General features: G+C 39.0%; 1 protein-coding gene across 1 annotated transcript in view; it reads right to left on the bottom strand.

Moving 5' to 3' along the window:
• The window catches only part of UBXN4 (UBX domain protein 4), a 61,560-nt gene that overhangs the window by 28,752 nt on the left and 15,847 nt on the right, over positions 1-16,961 (bottom strand). Inside the window, exon 6 of the mRNA XM_046018987.1 lies at positions 3,785-3,878. Coding sequence (XP_045874943.1) covers positions 3,785-3,878 — 94 coding nt within the window. The remainder of the gene's footprint in view (positions 1-3,784; positions 3,879-16,961) is intronic.

The following is a 16,961-nucleotide window of genomic DNA, read 5'->3' on the forward strand; positions in this document are numbered from 1 at the left end:
ACAGATGCTATTTTGTTCTAATCTAGTTGAAAAGCCCATTGCATCTTACTCAATGATGTAATGACCAACTGTTTCATGACTCCCGCATCCAGCAATCTACTGCTAAATTGTGTTCATTGGTCTGAAGGAAAAGGTAGGGCGTGAATGAGTAGGCAGAGACTCCCAGGCCCCTTCCTAGGCTGCAGTCCCCACTCAGAGCTGATAAAATCTCAGACAATGTTTTTATTCTTAGGATATACACACTGAAGTCTTTAGGGTAAAAATGAAATGATATCTGCAACTTTCAAATAAATTGGCAAAAAAAAAAAAAAGAAAAAAGTCATTATACTATTCTTTCAACTTGAGGTTAGTAATCTTTCTCAAGAAAAGGTTGGTATTGATTGGTACAATTTTTTTTAAAGATTTTATTTATTTGAGAGACAGAAATAGCAACAGAGAACATGAGTGGGAAGGAAAGGGAGAAGCAGGCACCCTGCTGAGCAGGGAGCCCAACATGGGGCTCAATCCCAGGACCCTAGAATCATGACCTGAGCTGAAGGCAGACACTGAGCCACCCAGGCACCCCTTGACAGTAATTATTTGATGATATCTTTATTATCTTTTCCAAAGATTCTACCAATTTTTAAACCTAATGACATAAAAACATAAGTAAAATTTAACTAGAAGATGTATCTTTTCATGTGAGTCGCTAAAAGATTCAACTTCCAGGGGTACCTGGCTGGATTGGTCGGTAGAGCATGCAACTCTTGATCTCAGGATCACTGAGTTCAAGCCCCACATTGGACATAGAGATTATTTAAAAGAAACAAAAAAGATTCAAATTTCACAAATTTTAGCTTTGAAAACAAGACTGTATATATTTTAATTAATATTAAGCAAACTTAATTTCTCACAGATTACATAAGATCTCACAACCACAAATCATCAATCTGTTTCTTAAAAAAAAAAATCAAGTTTACTTCCTTGAAAAGACTAAGATAGATTTTTTTTTCTTAATATGTACGGGATAGGATGAGTTCCTGAGGTGACATCAATTTGATTTAGTGACCTTTCCCCCTAACAAAATCCTTGAAGCCAGATGAGGAAAAGCCTAAGATCTAGTGGAAGTACTTAGTATTTCCAAGTACAGAAACTTGATCTCTGGAAACAGATGTTATAGCTTGAGAGGATGACGAGAATCCTATATTTAATAATCCAACTTTCCAAAATTTTAAGGCTGAGTTTTTTAATCTGTAGGACAGAAATTTTTAAAATACCATCAAAGTTAGAGAAAAAATGTATATATTTTGCTTTATAGAACTTGGTATTACAAAATTCTATATATATCAGAATACACCATAGGTATTTGATGTGTCAAATTTATCTGGGCTGTGAAAAAGCACCACAGGTCAGTTCTATGAGACAGGGAAACTAACAGCACATTAGGGTTTCAGAGTAGAATAACCTGCAGCGGATAGGTAAGTCAAAGGCTTTATAAAAGCACTACAGTCTATGACAAGGGATGGTGGAGATGAAGGCCACCTGAAGGGTATAAATGATGAACTAAGATGTCATCTGGAATAGGAATACTATACAGGCTGTTGTTTTTAGTTGTCACTGTCAATGAAACCAATTCCACAAAAAAACCAAAATTCCTAATTGGGTACAACTCAGATGAGTAAAATATATGACCACAGAATAGGAACTAATCTGTGTTAGGACCTAGGCCCTACTGGTTAGCTGAGTCTGATAAGTTAATCTCAGCACCAATTTGAAATGCTTTTATGGTTTTAATTATATGACCTGGATTTTTCAAAAGTTGTTTAAACAGAGAACAGTTACTTTCCAATGAAAACTGTTTCATTAGTACGTATGCCAACATTTCATCCAATTTTAACACTAGTACCCTTTTAAAAGGCCCTAGCCCACATGCATTTGATGTAACGGATTCTAACAGTATATGGTTTTAAAAAATACACATGTATGTATCTCTAAGAGTGCTTTAAACGTTTTTTTCAGTTTAAGGATCTCAAACAACCTGTAGACCCACTCTGTCCTGATATGCTAATTATAAAAGTAATAATGCTCAATGAAGACAGTTTGGCAACTTCAAAACAAAGCAAAAAAAAAAAAAAATCCCTAATTTCCCTTCCATAATATTAACATTTTCTTCTACATCTTAAACTGTATTTATCTGACTCAATATACTATATTTAACACATATACACTAGTGTAGTCACTATATGGAACTCTTTTAATTAAAGATGGTTTATTATTTTGTTTATAATACCATGCAGGCAGATGGGGCAGACACTCTCTTAAGAATGGAAGCTATTATGAAACAACAGCAACGTCCCTTTCACATTGAGTTTAAATAGCACTTAAGCCCACCCTACAAGGGCTACCTGCTGTGTGTTTTTTCATTCCCCCCAAGTCTCCAAATCCTTTTCTGATCTTTTATTGTCACTTCCCCCCAAGGTGGTGCAAATAAAGATACCCAGTGGTGGACTTGGTGTTAGCAAAACAGAACGAAACAAAGAGGATGAATCATTGGGAACTTTGGTTCTCTGCTACTGTTCTTTGAGCCTTTTACCACTTATCACCACTGTGAGCAAATCTATTCTTTTTTTTTTTTTTAAAGATTTTATTTATTTATTCGACAGAGAGAAATCACAAGTAGACAGAGAGGCAGGCAGAGAGAGAGATAGAGGGAAGCAGGCTCGCTGCTGAGCAGAGAGCCCGACGCGGGACTCGATCCCAGGACCCTGAGATCATGACCCGAGCCGAAGGCAGCAGCTTAACCCACTGAGCCACCCAGGCGCCCCAGCAAATCTATTCTTTTAACTCAAGATCTTGGCCCTGCCCAGACACCTACAAAGAACCATCAGAATCTAGGTTTTGCTGAAATGAAGCTGATTCTTAGTCATGAGCAAAACCAAATACCCAATGTTAGTAATCATTTTGAAACTTATTCCCCCATGGCATCTGTGTGAACAAGAAACTCAAGTCTAAGAAATTTTCTTAACTTCCATATAACCCTAAGTTGTGGGGCACCTGGATGGCTCAGTCATTAAGTATCTGTCTTTGGCTCAGGTCCTGATCCCAGGGTCCTGGGATCAAGCCCCATCAGGCTTCCTGCTCAGCAGGAAGCCTGCTTCTCCCTCTCCTACTCCCCCTGCTTGTGTTCCCTCTCTCACTCGCTCTCTCTCAGTCAAATAAATAAAATCTTTAAAAAACAAAAAACCTCGCTAAGTTGTTTTAGGTCAAGATTAAAAAATATTCCTGCTTTATCCATATACAATTCATGTAACTTAAGAATCACATTATAAAGGGCTCTAATTTGGAAATTTCTGTATTATTAAAAATACTAAATTACAAACCACAAAAAGTCAGAAATCTGTACCTAATTATTAGACCAGTAACATATGACACTTAACAGACACCCACTTATGCAAAACCAAGGCTCAGTACAGTCATAAAAGTAGCTGAAGTTCATCCCATTGCGAATTTACTATCCTATGGCACAGAGAGTTAAAAGCAGAAGTGATGGACAGAAAAACACATATCAAAAACCAGTGAAAAAAAGACTCTTGATCAGACCTAAAGGTGACTGATGACTTCAGAGATACCTAACTTTACTTGTAAGAATATAGTTTTTATATGGATACAAGTTGGCCAGGTAATAAAAAATTTCAACCCAAGATTCTGAAACTTCATTTGTGTAATTTTAACTTTTACTCAAATTAATGAAATAACTAAGAACCACTCTCTTTTAAAAATATTACTTGCAAAAATAAGAGCAAACCTTTCCACTCTGACAGTGAGGTCCTCCGGAGATTTCTGATTTGAACATCCACCAGGATCCTGAGATGGACTGGCATGGCCTGACTTTTCTCCTCCTTAATTATTTAATAAAAAGAAATAAGAAGAATATTGTATTTAATGCCAGTTTTTAAAATGTATAAATATTTTGGGTTACATTTGTTAATCTTCTTAAACATTACAAATTTTTCCTAATAATGGAGAAGATAAGAAATGAGTGATTACTGGGACACCTGGCTGGCTCAGTCACAAGAGCATGCGATTCCATGTTGTGAGTTTGAGCCCCACACTAGACATGGAGGAAGGAAGGAAGGAAAGAAGAAGGGAAGGAAGGAAGGGAGGGAGAGAAAAGAAAAGAAAAGAAAGAAAGAGAAAAAAAGACAGAGGAAGGAAGGAAGGAAGGAGCGAGCAATTCCTAATTCTGCATTTGGATCTAGATACAACAGTATATACGTGGGAAATAAGGCAGTTACCCTGTTGAGGTCCACCACAGTCAGGGTCAAAGAGAAAACATGAAAAAGTATTAATCTGGCAGGAGGGGAACATAACAAAAGCAGAGTTAAGCATGACTGACCATGGGTAGGCTTTACTCTAGAGCATTGCTGTCCAGTGTAGTAGCCACAGTCACATGCAAAGCTCTAGAGGCAAAGTCTGATCCTGGGTGCCACTCTAGAATTAATGCAGGTCCAAGTGATCTGCTTTTGCAAACCAGAGTAATTCCTTAACGAAGCTATCTGTATCTACACTAGTACTAGAGGGCCTCCAATTTTTTTTTTTTTAAAGATTTTTTATTTATTCATTTGACAGAGAGAGAGATCACAAGTAGGCAGAGAGGCAGGCAGAGAGAGAGGAGGAAGCAGGCTCCCTGCGGAGCAGAGAGCCCGATGCGGGGCTCGATCCCAGGACCCTGAGATCATGACCTGAGCCGAAGGCAGCGGCTTAATCCACTGAGCCACCCAGGTGCCCTGAGGGCCCCCAATTTAACTATGGTTTGCCTTATAGTTTTTTGACTTCATGATGGTGTACAAGTGATACACATTCTAGAAACCATAGTTCCAATTTTAATCTTTTCCTAGGCTACAGATATGCACTAAGCTACTGCCTTTGATAAAAGACAGTGGCAACTCTCGGTCAACCACAAAAATCACACGGACAAAGAACTAACACACTTACCTCATCCTGTACCCATTCAACCATTCTGTTCTCACTTTCACTACCGCAGTCAGTAAGTTACATCAGAATCAAAACTTCATTATAAAACAAGCTCTGTGTTAGATGACTTCGCCCAACTGTAGGCTACTGTAAGTGTTCTGAGGATGTTTAAGGTAGGGTAGACTAAGCTACGATATTCAATTTAGGTGTATTAAATGCGTTTCTGACTTCAATTCTGACTCAGAATGGATATATTGGGCTGTAACCCAATCATAAATCAAGGAAGATCTACATACTTTAAAAAATTTCCTGGGACATCTGGGTAGCTCGGTCAGTTAAGCATCTGACTCTTGATTTCAGCTCAGTCAGGTCATGATCAGGTCATGATCTCTGGGTCATGAGCGAGAGCCCTATGCTGGGCTCTACAGTCAGCATAACAACCGTTTGTCCCTTTCCCTCTGCTCCTCCCCAGTTTCTGCTCGCACTCTCTCTCAAAAAAGAAAAAAAAAAAGTAAATAAAATCTTAAAAAAAAAAAAAATTTCCTTAATGCCAGAATGTTCTACTTGGCTTGTAGAGAACAGCTATTTTCTGGTACTTCCCTTTAGAACCTCTGCCATTTTCTTCCTTACCACTTGCAACTTACTTGATTCTTCTCTACATTTCTGATCTTTGAAAGAGTAAGGACCTTGAAGCCACAAAATCTGGATTCAAATCCTGTCCTATTACTTTAGTAAATAACTTGGGTATTATCTGTAAAATGAGAACAGTAACCTCATAGAGTTATGTTAATGTATGTTAATTCACATAAAAAGCTTAGACTTCTAAGAAGATAGCACAAAGTAAGTGCTTCAGCTATTACAGTGGCGGTGGGAATACAGGAATAACTAAGCAGAGCTGATGATGCACATCTATTCCTACCTCTGCATTCAGGGGCATCACCTAGGTAGTGTATAATCAGCCACAGTAGGAGTAGTACACTTTGGAAATTAGCAAATACTCCCAGCAAGGGCTCCCCACCACCCTGCAACCCCCCACCCCTCCCACCCCCGGCCGAGCCTGTTCTTTAATGTTTACTAGCACATCACGAAATGCAACCCTTGAATAAGAAGTGGTAACCACTAGCATCCAGTGTGTGTTCAATTGGAAATAAATCAATTTCATTAGTAAATTAAATTAATGCCAAGGACATTCATACCTTAATATAGCAAAAAACCTAACAGAACTTTGGAAGATAACTTGCAGACAGTTGGAAAAAAAAGGTGCTGAACAACAATATAGTTAGATCTATGACTAAAAACAAAAAATGGATAGATGTCATATACAGTAAGATTTCCAATGGCATGGCAGAATTGTCTTTGGCATTGTGTAAATGACTTATAACTATGGAATATACGTTTATAACTTTATGCATGAAACAGCTTATATGAGCTCATATTTAACAGGTAATTAATAAAGAAATGTTCCAGATTTTCAAAAAACTTTTAAGCTAAAACAACGATAAACACCCAAACACAATGAAAATTTATTAGAAGTTCTAACTTCAGGTTTAGAAACATAACTGGATAATTAGGCATAATGTATCTCCCACTTACAAAGTAGTCTTGCCAAAAAAGAATATATAATGAACCTAAATCTGATCAAGCCTGTAATTTTAACTACCAACTTAGAAGAATATTTACATAATACCCTAAGAATGCAGCAAAGTCCACGTGGAGGGGAAGATGGAGGTGAAATAGGACCTTAGGCTGGTCTCATCCCACAAATACAAATACATAACTATCAGCTTATCCTAAATACACCAGTAATTAACCTGAAGACTGGCAGAACATACTCCACAACTAAAGGCAGAAAAGAAGTCACATCGAAGAAGGTAGTAAATGCAGACACAGACTTCGGAAGAGAAACCAATCATGGAAGTTGAGGTGGAGAGAGGACTGTGGTGGCAGAGAAGGGTGAGAAACAAACAAGACAAGAGAGTGCAGAGGGAAGACAAATCCACACAGCAACTGGCCTGGAAAGCCAAAGGGTCCAAATTTCATGAATTCTTCTAACCAGCAGGGCTTAAAGCCTGGAGTTTTTAAAGGTCAGTGTGTTTGCTTCTGTGAGAGTTCAGAGGACACTGGGGCTGCTCTTGGAGAAAAGGCAGGGCCAACAGCCCACAGATACTCAGCATGGAAACAGTGATCTAAATAGTACCTGGAGTCATAGTAGGGAGGTTAGGTGCTCATCTCAGATTATGTCCCAGAGAAGCAGTACTGACAGAAAGATCCCTCCAGAAACAAACTGGCCAGTGCCATTTCTCTCCTTCACCCCTCAGCATAAACGGAGCCACAAGCGGGAAGCAGCACAGCACCCAGACTGGCTACCTAACTTGCTTTCAACAAGCCCTGCCATATCACACTCTGGAAAAACTACTCTTCCCAGTCACATTTGCCTCAGTCTGGGCATGATGAGCCCTCCTCCCCAAAAGACCAGCTCAAATCCCTGCTCACAACACATTTCCTAATCCCAGAGCATAGTGAGGCCTCTATTCTGGCAGCGGTGGTAACAGGTCTCATTTCACAAGCAGACCAGGGCACACCTAGTTAAAACGCACCACTTTCCGGCCAGGAACCAAACACTATCCGTAAAAGACACAGAGACAAAGAGAGCATCTGCAGACAACTAGCCTGAAGCATAAGGTAGCCAGGAGACAACAGCAGAGTGCAGGAAGCACACACTGGACACACTCCCAGAAACGCAGGCCCTGGGGAACAAAGGACGCTACACTGCAGGGCACTATAGGACCTCAATTTCGTTAAACCATTACCCTCAAGAACAGGAGATGTAGTAGACTTTCCTTACACAGAGAAACAGGCACAGAGACTTGGACAAAATGTGAAGACAGAGGAATTTGTCGCAAATGGAAAACAGGACAAGACCACAGCTGGAGATCCAAGCAAAACAGATATTAAGAATATGCCTGATGGAGAATTTAAAGCAATGATCATAAGGATACTTACTGGACTTGAGGAAAGAGTAGAGGACATCACTGAAAACGAACACAGAGGTAAGAAATAACGTAGCAGAGGAGCCGCTGGGTGGCTCAGTCAGTTAGGCAGCTACCATCAGTTCAGGTCATGATCTCAGAGTTCTAGGATCAAGCCCTACACTGAGCTCCCTGCACAGCAAGGAGTCTGCTTCTCCTTCTTCCCCTTCCCCCAACTCATGTGCACATGCATGCTCTCAAATAAATAAAATCTTTAAAAAAAGAAAGAACGAACATAGCAGAGATAAATGGCTCAATAAATGAAATGAGAAACACACCTGATGGAATGAATAGCACACTGGAAGAAGCAGAGGAATGAATTAATGACCTAGGAGACAAGAGTAATGGAAAGTAATCAAACCGAACAAGAGCAAAAAAGAAAAAATATTATGCAAAACAAGAACTGACAGGGAACTCAATAACAATATCAAACATAAAATTCGTATTACATGGGTCGCAGAAGGAGGAGAGAGAGAAAAGGGGACAGAGAATTTATGTGAAGAAATTAATAGCTGAAAACTTCCCAAATCTGGGGAAGGAAATAAATATCCAGATCCAGGATGCACAGAGAATCCCCAACAAAATCAGTAAAAGCAGATCCACATAAGACATACTGTGATTAAAATGACAAAATATAGTAAGAGAGAAAAAATATCAAGGGGTTCCTGTCTGGCTCAATCAGTGGAGTGTGTGACTCTTGATCTCAGGGTTGTAGGTCTGAGCCCCACATTGGGTACAGAAATTATTCAAAAATAAAATCTTAAAAAAAAAGTAAAGAAAAAATATTAAGAAGCAAGACAAAAGAAGACAGTAAAATCAAAGGAAATACCATATAGCAATCAGGGGATTTTTCCCCAGAAACTTTCCAAGACAGAAAGGAGCTGCATGATATTAAAGTGCCAAAAGGAAAAAATCTGCAGCCAGGAGTACTCTATCCAGCAAGGCCATCATTCAGAATAGGAGGAGAGGTTAACAGTTTCTCAGACAAACAAAAACTAAAGGATCTCATGACTACTACACCAGTCCTGCAAGTAACATTAAAGGGGCCTCTAGTAGAATGGAAAGATCAAAAATGACAGTGTGAAGGCAGGAAACACAAAAATAGTAAAAATGAATATTTATGTAAAAAAATCAGTCAAGGAGCTCACAAAGTAAAATGACGTAAAATATGATACCATATACCTAAAACATGGGGAGGAAAATTGGTTCAAATTTAAACAACCATCAAGTTAAAACAGAGTGCTATATAGAGAAGATGTTACATACACAAATCTAATGGAAACCACAAATCATAACCCACTAATAAATATGCAAAGAATAAAAATTTAAAAATCCAAATATATCACCGAAGAAAATCAGCAAACCATGAAAGAGAAAAAGAAAGGATCAGAGAAAAGCTGAGAAACACAAAACAAGTAATAAAATGTCAATAAATACATTATCTATCAATAATTACTTCAAATGTAAATGGACTAAAGCCCCAAACAAAAGATACAGGGTGACAGAATGAATAAAAAAGCAAGACCCATCTATACGTTGCCTATAAGAGACTCAATTTAGACCTAAATACACCTGCATTGAAAGTGAGAGGATGGGGTGCATGGGTAGCTCAGTCAGTGAAGCATCTGCCTTCAGCTCAGGTCATGATCCCAGAGTCCTAGGATCGGGCTCTGCATGGGGCTCTCTGCTCAATAGGGAGTTTGCTTCTCCCTCTCCTTCTGCCCCTCCCCGTGCTCATATTTTTTCTGTTTCTCTGTTTCAAATAAATAAATAAATCAAATCTTTAAATATTAATGTACCCAAACAAAAAAAAGCTTTTTCCCTAAGGTAAGGAATGAAACAAGGATGGCCACTCTCACCACTTTATTCAACACAGTATTGGAAGTTCTAGCCACAACGAGACAACAAAAACAAAAGGCATTCAAATTGACAAGGAAGAAGTAAAACTTTCACTATTCACAGATGACATGATATTATAGTAAGAAAACCCAAAAGACTCCATCAAAAATCAGCTAGAACTGATAAATGAATTCAGTAAAGCTGCAGGTAACAAAATCATTGCACAGTAATCTATTACATTTCTATGCACCAATGAAGCAGCAGAAAGAGAAATTAGAACACATTCTCACATACAACTAGACCAAAAATAGTAAGATACCTAGGAATAAACCTACACAAAGAGGTCAAAGACCAGTACTCTGAAAACTATAAAACACTGATGAAAGAAAGTGAAGAGGACACAAAGAAATGGAAAGACAGAGCGCCTGGGTGGCTCAGTGGGTTAAGCCGCTGCCTTCGGCTCAGGTCATGGTCTCGGGGTCCTGGGATCGAATCCCGCATTGGGTGCTCTGCTCAGCAGGGAGCCTGCTTCCCTCTCTCTCTCTCTGCCTGCCTCTCTATCTACTTGTGGTCTCTCTCTCTGTCAAATAAATAAATAAAATATTAAAAAAAAAAGAAAGAAAGAAATGGAAAGACATGCTACACCCATGGACTGGAAGAACAAGTAATGTTAAAATGTCTATACTACCCAAAGTAATCTACACATTTAATACAGTCTCTATCAACATACCACAACATTTTTCAAAGAACTAGAACAAACAATCCTAAAATTTGTGAACCACAAAAAGTCTCAAACAGCCAAAGCAATCTTGAAAAGCAAAGCTGGAGGCATCACAATTATGAACTTGAAGTTGTATCAAAAGTAGTAGTAAACTAAACAGTATACTACTGGCACAAAAATAGACACATAGATCAATAGAACACAACAGAAAACCAAAAATAAAGCTACAACTTATATGGTCAATTAATCTTCGAAAAAGCAGGAAAGAATATGTAATGGGAAAAAGAATCTTCAACAAAAGGTACTGGGAAAACTGGAGAGCTACATGTAAAGAATGAAACTGGGCCAGTTTCTTACACTATACACAAAAATAACCTCAAAATGGATTAAAGACCCAAATGTGAGATCTGAAACCATAAAAACCCTAGAAGAGAGCACAGGCAGTAGTTTCTCTGACATCAACTATAACAACATCTTTCTAGATATGTGTCCTGAGGCAAGGGAAACAAGAGCAAAAACTATTGGGACTACTTTGCATAGCATGGTAAACAATCAACAAAACTAAAAGGCAACCTCTAGAATGGAAGAAGATATTTGCAAATGATATATCCGACAAAGGGTTAGTAAGCAAAATATATAAAGAACTTAACAAAAATTCAACACCCATGGGGCAACTGGCTGGCTCACTCAGTGAAGCACGGGACTCTTAATCTTGTGGTTTTGAGTCTGTGCCCACATTGGGTATGGAGATTACTTAAAAATAAAACCTTAGGGGTGCTAGGTGGCTCAGTCAGTTGGGTGTCCAACTCTTGATTTCGGCTTGGGTCCTCGTCTCAGGGTCGAGGGGCTCTCAGCACTCACGGTCTCAGGGGTACAGCCCTGCAGAGGGCTCTGTGTCCAGCAGGGAGTCTGCTTGTCCCTCTCCTGCCCCCTCCTCCTCCCCCTCTGCCCCTTCCCCACTCATACATGCTCTCTAAAATATACAGAAATCTTAAAAAAAAAAATCTTAACACAAAACCTCAATACCCCCAAAATGAATAATCCAACTTAAAAATGGGCAGAAGACATGAACAGACATTTCTCCAAAGATGATATCCAAATGCCTAACACATACATGAAAAGATGCTCATCATCACTTATCAGGGAAATGTCAATCAAAACTATCAGTGTGGTATCACCTCACACCTGCCAGAATGGTTAAAATCAAACGGAAGTATTGCAGAGAATGTGGAGAAAGGAAAACCCTCCTGTATGGTTGATGGGAATGCAAATTGGTAAAGCCACTCTGGAAAACAGTATGAAGGTTTCTCAAAAAGTTAAAAACAGAACTATCCTATTGACCCAGCAATTGCACCACTGAGCATTTACTCAAAGAACATAAAAACACTCATGCAAAGGCATACATGCAACCCCATATATATAGCAGCATTATTTACAATAGACAAATTATGGAAGCAGCCCATCGTCCACTGAATGATGCACTGTTACAACTGACAGAATGGGAGAAGATATTTGCAAACGACATATCAGATAAAGGGCTAGTATCCAAAATCTATAAGGAACTTAGCAAACTCAACACCCAAAGAACAAACAATCCAATCAAGAAATGGGAAGAGGACATGAACAGACATTTCTGCAAAGAAGACATCCAGATGGCCAACAGACACATGAAAAAGTGCTCCACGTCACTCGGCATCAGGGAAATACAAATCAAAACCACAATGAGATATCACCTCACACCAGTCAGAATGGCTAAAATGAACAAGTCAGGAAATGACAGATGCTGGAGAGGATGTGGAGAAAGGGGAACCCTCCTCCACTGTTGGTGGGAATGCAAGCTGGTGCAACCACTCTGGAAAACAGCATGGAGGTTCCTCAAAATGTTGAAAATAGAACTACCCTATGACCCAGCAATTGCACTACTGGGTATTTACCCTAAAGATACAAACATAGTGATCCGAAGGGGCACGTGTACCCGAATGTTTATAGCAGCAATGTCTACAATAGCCAGACTATGGAAAGAACCTAGATGTCCATCAACAGATGAATGGATAAAGAAGATGTGGTATATATACACAATGGAATACTATGCAGCCATCAAAAGAAATGAAATCTTGCCATTTGCGACGACGTGGATGGAACTAGAGCGTATCATGCTTAGTGAAATAAGTCAATCGGAGAAAGACAACTATCATATGATCTCCCTGATATGAGGACATGGAGAAGCAACATGGGGGGGTAGGAGATAGGAGAAGAATAAATGAAACAAGATGGGATTGGGAGGGAGACAAACCATAAATGACTCTTAATCTCACAAAACAAACTGGGGGTTGCTGCGGGGAGGTGGGATTGGGGGAGGGGGAGCGGGCTATGGACATTGGGGAGGGGAAGCGAACCATAAGAGACTATGGACTCTGAAAAACAACCTGAGGGTTTTGAAGGGTCAGGGGTGGGAGGTTGGGGCAACCTGAGGGTTTTGAAGGGTCAGGGGTGGGAGGTTGGGGGAACAGGTGGTGGGTAATGGAGAGGGCACGTTTTGCATGGAGCACTGGGTGTTGTGCAAAAAGAATGAATACTGTTACGCTGAAAAAATAAATAAAATGGGAAAAAAAAAAAAAAAAAAAAAAAAAAAAAAAAAAAGATGTGATATGTTCTCACACACACACACACACACACACACACACACACACACACACAGAGGAATATTATTCAGCCATAAAAAAGAATGGGATCTTGCTATTTGCAACTGCATGGATGGAGCTAGAGAGTATAATGCTAAATGAAATAAGTCAGTCAGAGAAAGACAAAAACCAATGACTTCACTCATATGGGGAATTTAAGAAACGAAACAAATGAGCAAAGGGAGAAAAAAGACAGACACAAACCACAAATCAGACTCTAACTATAGAAAACTGATGATTACCAGAGGGGAGGTGGATGGGTGGGGGGATGGATGAAATAGGTGATGGGAATTAAGAAATGCACTTGTGATAAGCACTGGGTGATTAAAATACAAACTTAAAAAAAAGAATGCAGCAAAATCCAGACTGTGGGAAGCTACAGAAAAAAATCAGTGAGAATGGGAATCTACTTATGAAATGAAAACTAAGATTCAAGGGGCACCTGGGTGGCTCCGTCGGTTAAGCATCTGCCTTTGACTCAGGTCACGATCATCCCAGGGTCCTGGGATCGAGCCCCACATCGGGCTCCCTGCTCGGCAGGAAACTTGCTTCTCCCTCTCCCACTCCCCCTGCTTGTGTACCTGCTCTCACTATCTCTCTGTCAAATAAATAAGTAAAATCTTAAAAAAAAAAAAAAAAAAAAGACTCAGAAAAAAAGAAAAAGAAAAAAGAAGACTCATTAAGCAGTAACAATATACTGGACTCCAAACAAAAATTTAGTGTAATGTAAATATTGTCTAGATAAATAATGATAAAAAGGAATTACTGTTCAACTTTCTATGTTTCATAAGGGATACCAATTTGTGGTTATTTTTTAAAGTTCTTATCTTTTACAGTTAAGCGACTCATTCTTGATATCAGCATTATGAGTTCAAGCCCCAACTTGGGCTCCACACTGGGCATGGAGGCTACTATAGACAGAATGGTAAAGTTCTCATCTTGGCTCAGTGGGTTAAAGCCTCTGCCTTTGGCTCAGGTCATGATCCCAGGGTCCTGGGATCGAGCCCCGCATCGGGCTCTCTGCTCAGTGGGGAGCCTGCTTCCCTTCCTTTCTCTCTCTGCCTGCCTCTCTGTCTACTTGTGATCTCTGTCAAATAAATAAGTAAAATCTTTAAAAAAAATACTAATATTTTAAAATGAAATGATATGATGCCCAAGATTTGTTTTAAATAATAAGTGACAAGGAGAAGAGGAATAGGGGGCACCAATCAAACAGTATCAGCCATGAGCTGGTAGGAATTGAAGACTCCTAAAGGCAATGAGTTCATGGGATTTCTTATACTATTTTCTTTACTTTTCTAGAGGTCTGAAATTTTCCATAACAAAGTGAAAAAAAAAAAAAAACTACAAAGAACTGAGATTAGAGCTTCTACTCACACTTCAATAAGACAGAGTTTGAGTTGAAGTAAGATAAGTATCTACTGAAACAAAAGCATCAACACTAACAGAATCCAGAGTGTCTGTAACAATGTACAAGACACAAAAATTTTTTGACACACAATCCAAAAGGAAAATGTGACCCATTCTCAGGAGAAAAGACAAAAAAAGGGCAATCCTGAGATGAGACAGAGCTATTATAACTCAATGAGGTAAAGGAAAATGAAATAAATTAAAAGATAAGTTGAATAAAATGTTGGTAAAGGGTACTCTGGGACTGAGTATAACTACTTTAACTTTCTGTGAGTCAAACTATTTCAAGTTAGAAGAGGAGGAGGAGATGGAAGGAAGAATAAGAAAATCCAAAATCATTTTACCTGCAAAATGGTACAGCCACTTTGGAAGACAGCTTGGTGGCTTCTTACAAAACTAAACATTTCCTGAGAGCACAATCCAGCTATCACAAGCTTGGTATTTACCCAAGGAAAGTAAAAAAACTTATGTAAACACAGAAACCTGCACACAGATGCTTACAGCAGTTTTATCCATAATTGCTAACTTGGAAGAAACCAAGATAACTCTTCAGTAGGTGAACAGATTAATAAACTGTGGTACATCTAGACAATGGAATATTATTCAGCTCTAAAAAGAAATGAGCTATCAAGTGATGAAAAGACACGAGGGAAGCTTAAATGCCTATTACTAAGTGAAAGAAGCCAATCTGAAAAGACTACTGTATGATACTCTGGAAAAGGCAAAAACTATGAAGACAGTAAAAAGATCAGTAAGAATGAATAGGCAGAGCACAAAGGACCTTTAGGGCAGTAAAAATACTTTGTTCTATACTGATGCCATAATAATGGATACATGTCATTATACATTTGTCCAAACTCACAGAATGTATTAATACCAAGAGAAAACTCTAATGTAAACTATGGACTTTGCCTGATTATAATGTGTCAAATGTGGACTCATTAGTTTTAACAAAAATGTATCACTTTGGTGGAGGATGTAGATAGTGGGGCAGAAGGTATATAGGAAATCTGTTCTTTCCTCTTAATTTTGCTATAAACACAGAACTGCTCTAAAAAAAGTCTATTGGGTAGCTCAGTCAGTTAAGCATCTGATTCTTGATTTTGACTCAGGTCATGATCTCAGGGTCGTAAGATCGAGCCCCACATGGAGCTCTGCACTGAGCATGGAGCCTGCTTAATATTCTCTCTCATTCTTCCCCTCCCTGACTTGTGCGAGTTCTCTCTCTCTCTAAAAATAAAAACATAAAAAATATTTTGAAAGTCTATTAAAAAAAGTTAACTTGGGGCGCCTGGGTGGCTCAGTGGATTAAGCCGCTGCCTTCGGCTCAGGTCATGATCTCAGGGTCCTGGGATCGAGCCCCGCATCGGGCTCTCTGCTCCGCAGGGAGCCTGCTTCCTCCTCTCTCTCTGCCTGCCTCTCTGCCTACCTCTCTGCCTACTTGTGATCTCTCTCTCTGTCAAATAAATAAATAAAAAAAATCTTTAAAAAAAAAAAAAAAAAGTTAACTTAAAAATTATTACCAAGGGGTGCCTGGGGGGCTCAGTGGGTTAAAGCAGAGCTCTGCCTTCGGCTCAGGTAATGATCCCAGGGTCCTGGGATCGAGCCCCGAATCAGGCTCTCTGCTCAGCAGGGAGAGTGCTTCCTCCTCTCTCTCTGCCTGCCTCTCTGCCTACTTGTGATCTCTGCCTGTCCAAAAAAAAAAATAAATAAATAAATAAAAATAAAAATTCAGTAGGGGCACCTGGCTAACTCAGTAGAGAATATGACTCCTAAACTCAGGGTTTTAAATCTGAGCTCCACAAAGCATGTAGAGATTACTTAAAATAAAAATCTTAAAACAAAAATTAAAAAAAAAAAAAACAATTTATTAGATGGGCTTAAGAGTAGAAAGATGATAAAGAAAAGTCAGTGAACTTTTACCGATCAATAAGATTATCCAATCTAAATAAGAGGGAAAAAAAAGAAAAATGTGAATCTGTGGGATAATATCAAGAAGCCTAACATATATGAAATTATTTCCAGCAAGGTAAGAGGAAAATATTTCAATAAATAATGGCTCCAAATTCCCCAATTTAGCAAAAATCATATATTTATATATTTAAGAAGCTCAGCAAACCCCAAGCAGAATAAACGCAAAGAAAAGCACATCTAGGCATAATACGGTCAAACTGCTAAAAGCCAAAGAAAGAGAAAATCCTGAAAGCAGAGAGAGAAACAATATATTCCATATATGGGAAATACTGCTATCAACAGAAACTCCTCATCAGAAAACTATGGAGCCCAGAAGATCCTTAAAGGGTTGAAAAAAATAACTGTAAACCCCAA

Source organism: Meles meles, chromosome 9 (assembly GCF_922984935.1).
Source record: "Meles meles chromosome 9, mMelMel3.1 paternal haplotype, whole genome shotgun sequence".
In the NCBI taxonomy this organism is placed as follows: domain Eukaryota; kingdom Metazoa; phylum Chordata; class Mammalia; order Carnivora; family Mustelidae; genus Meles; species Meles meles.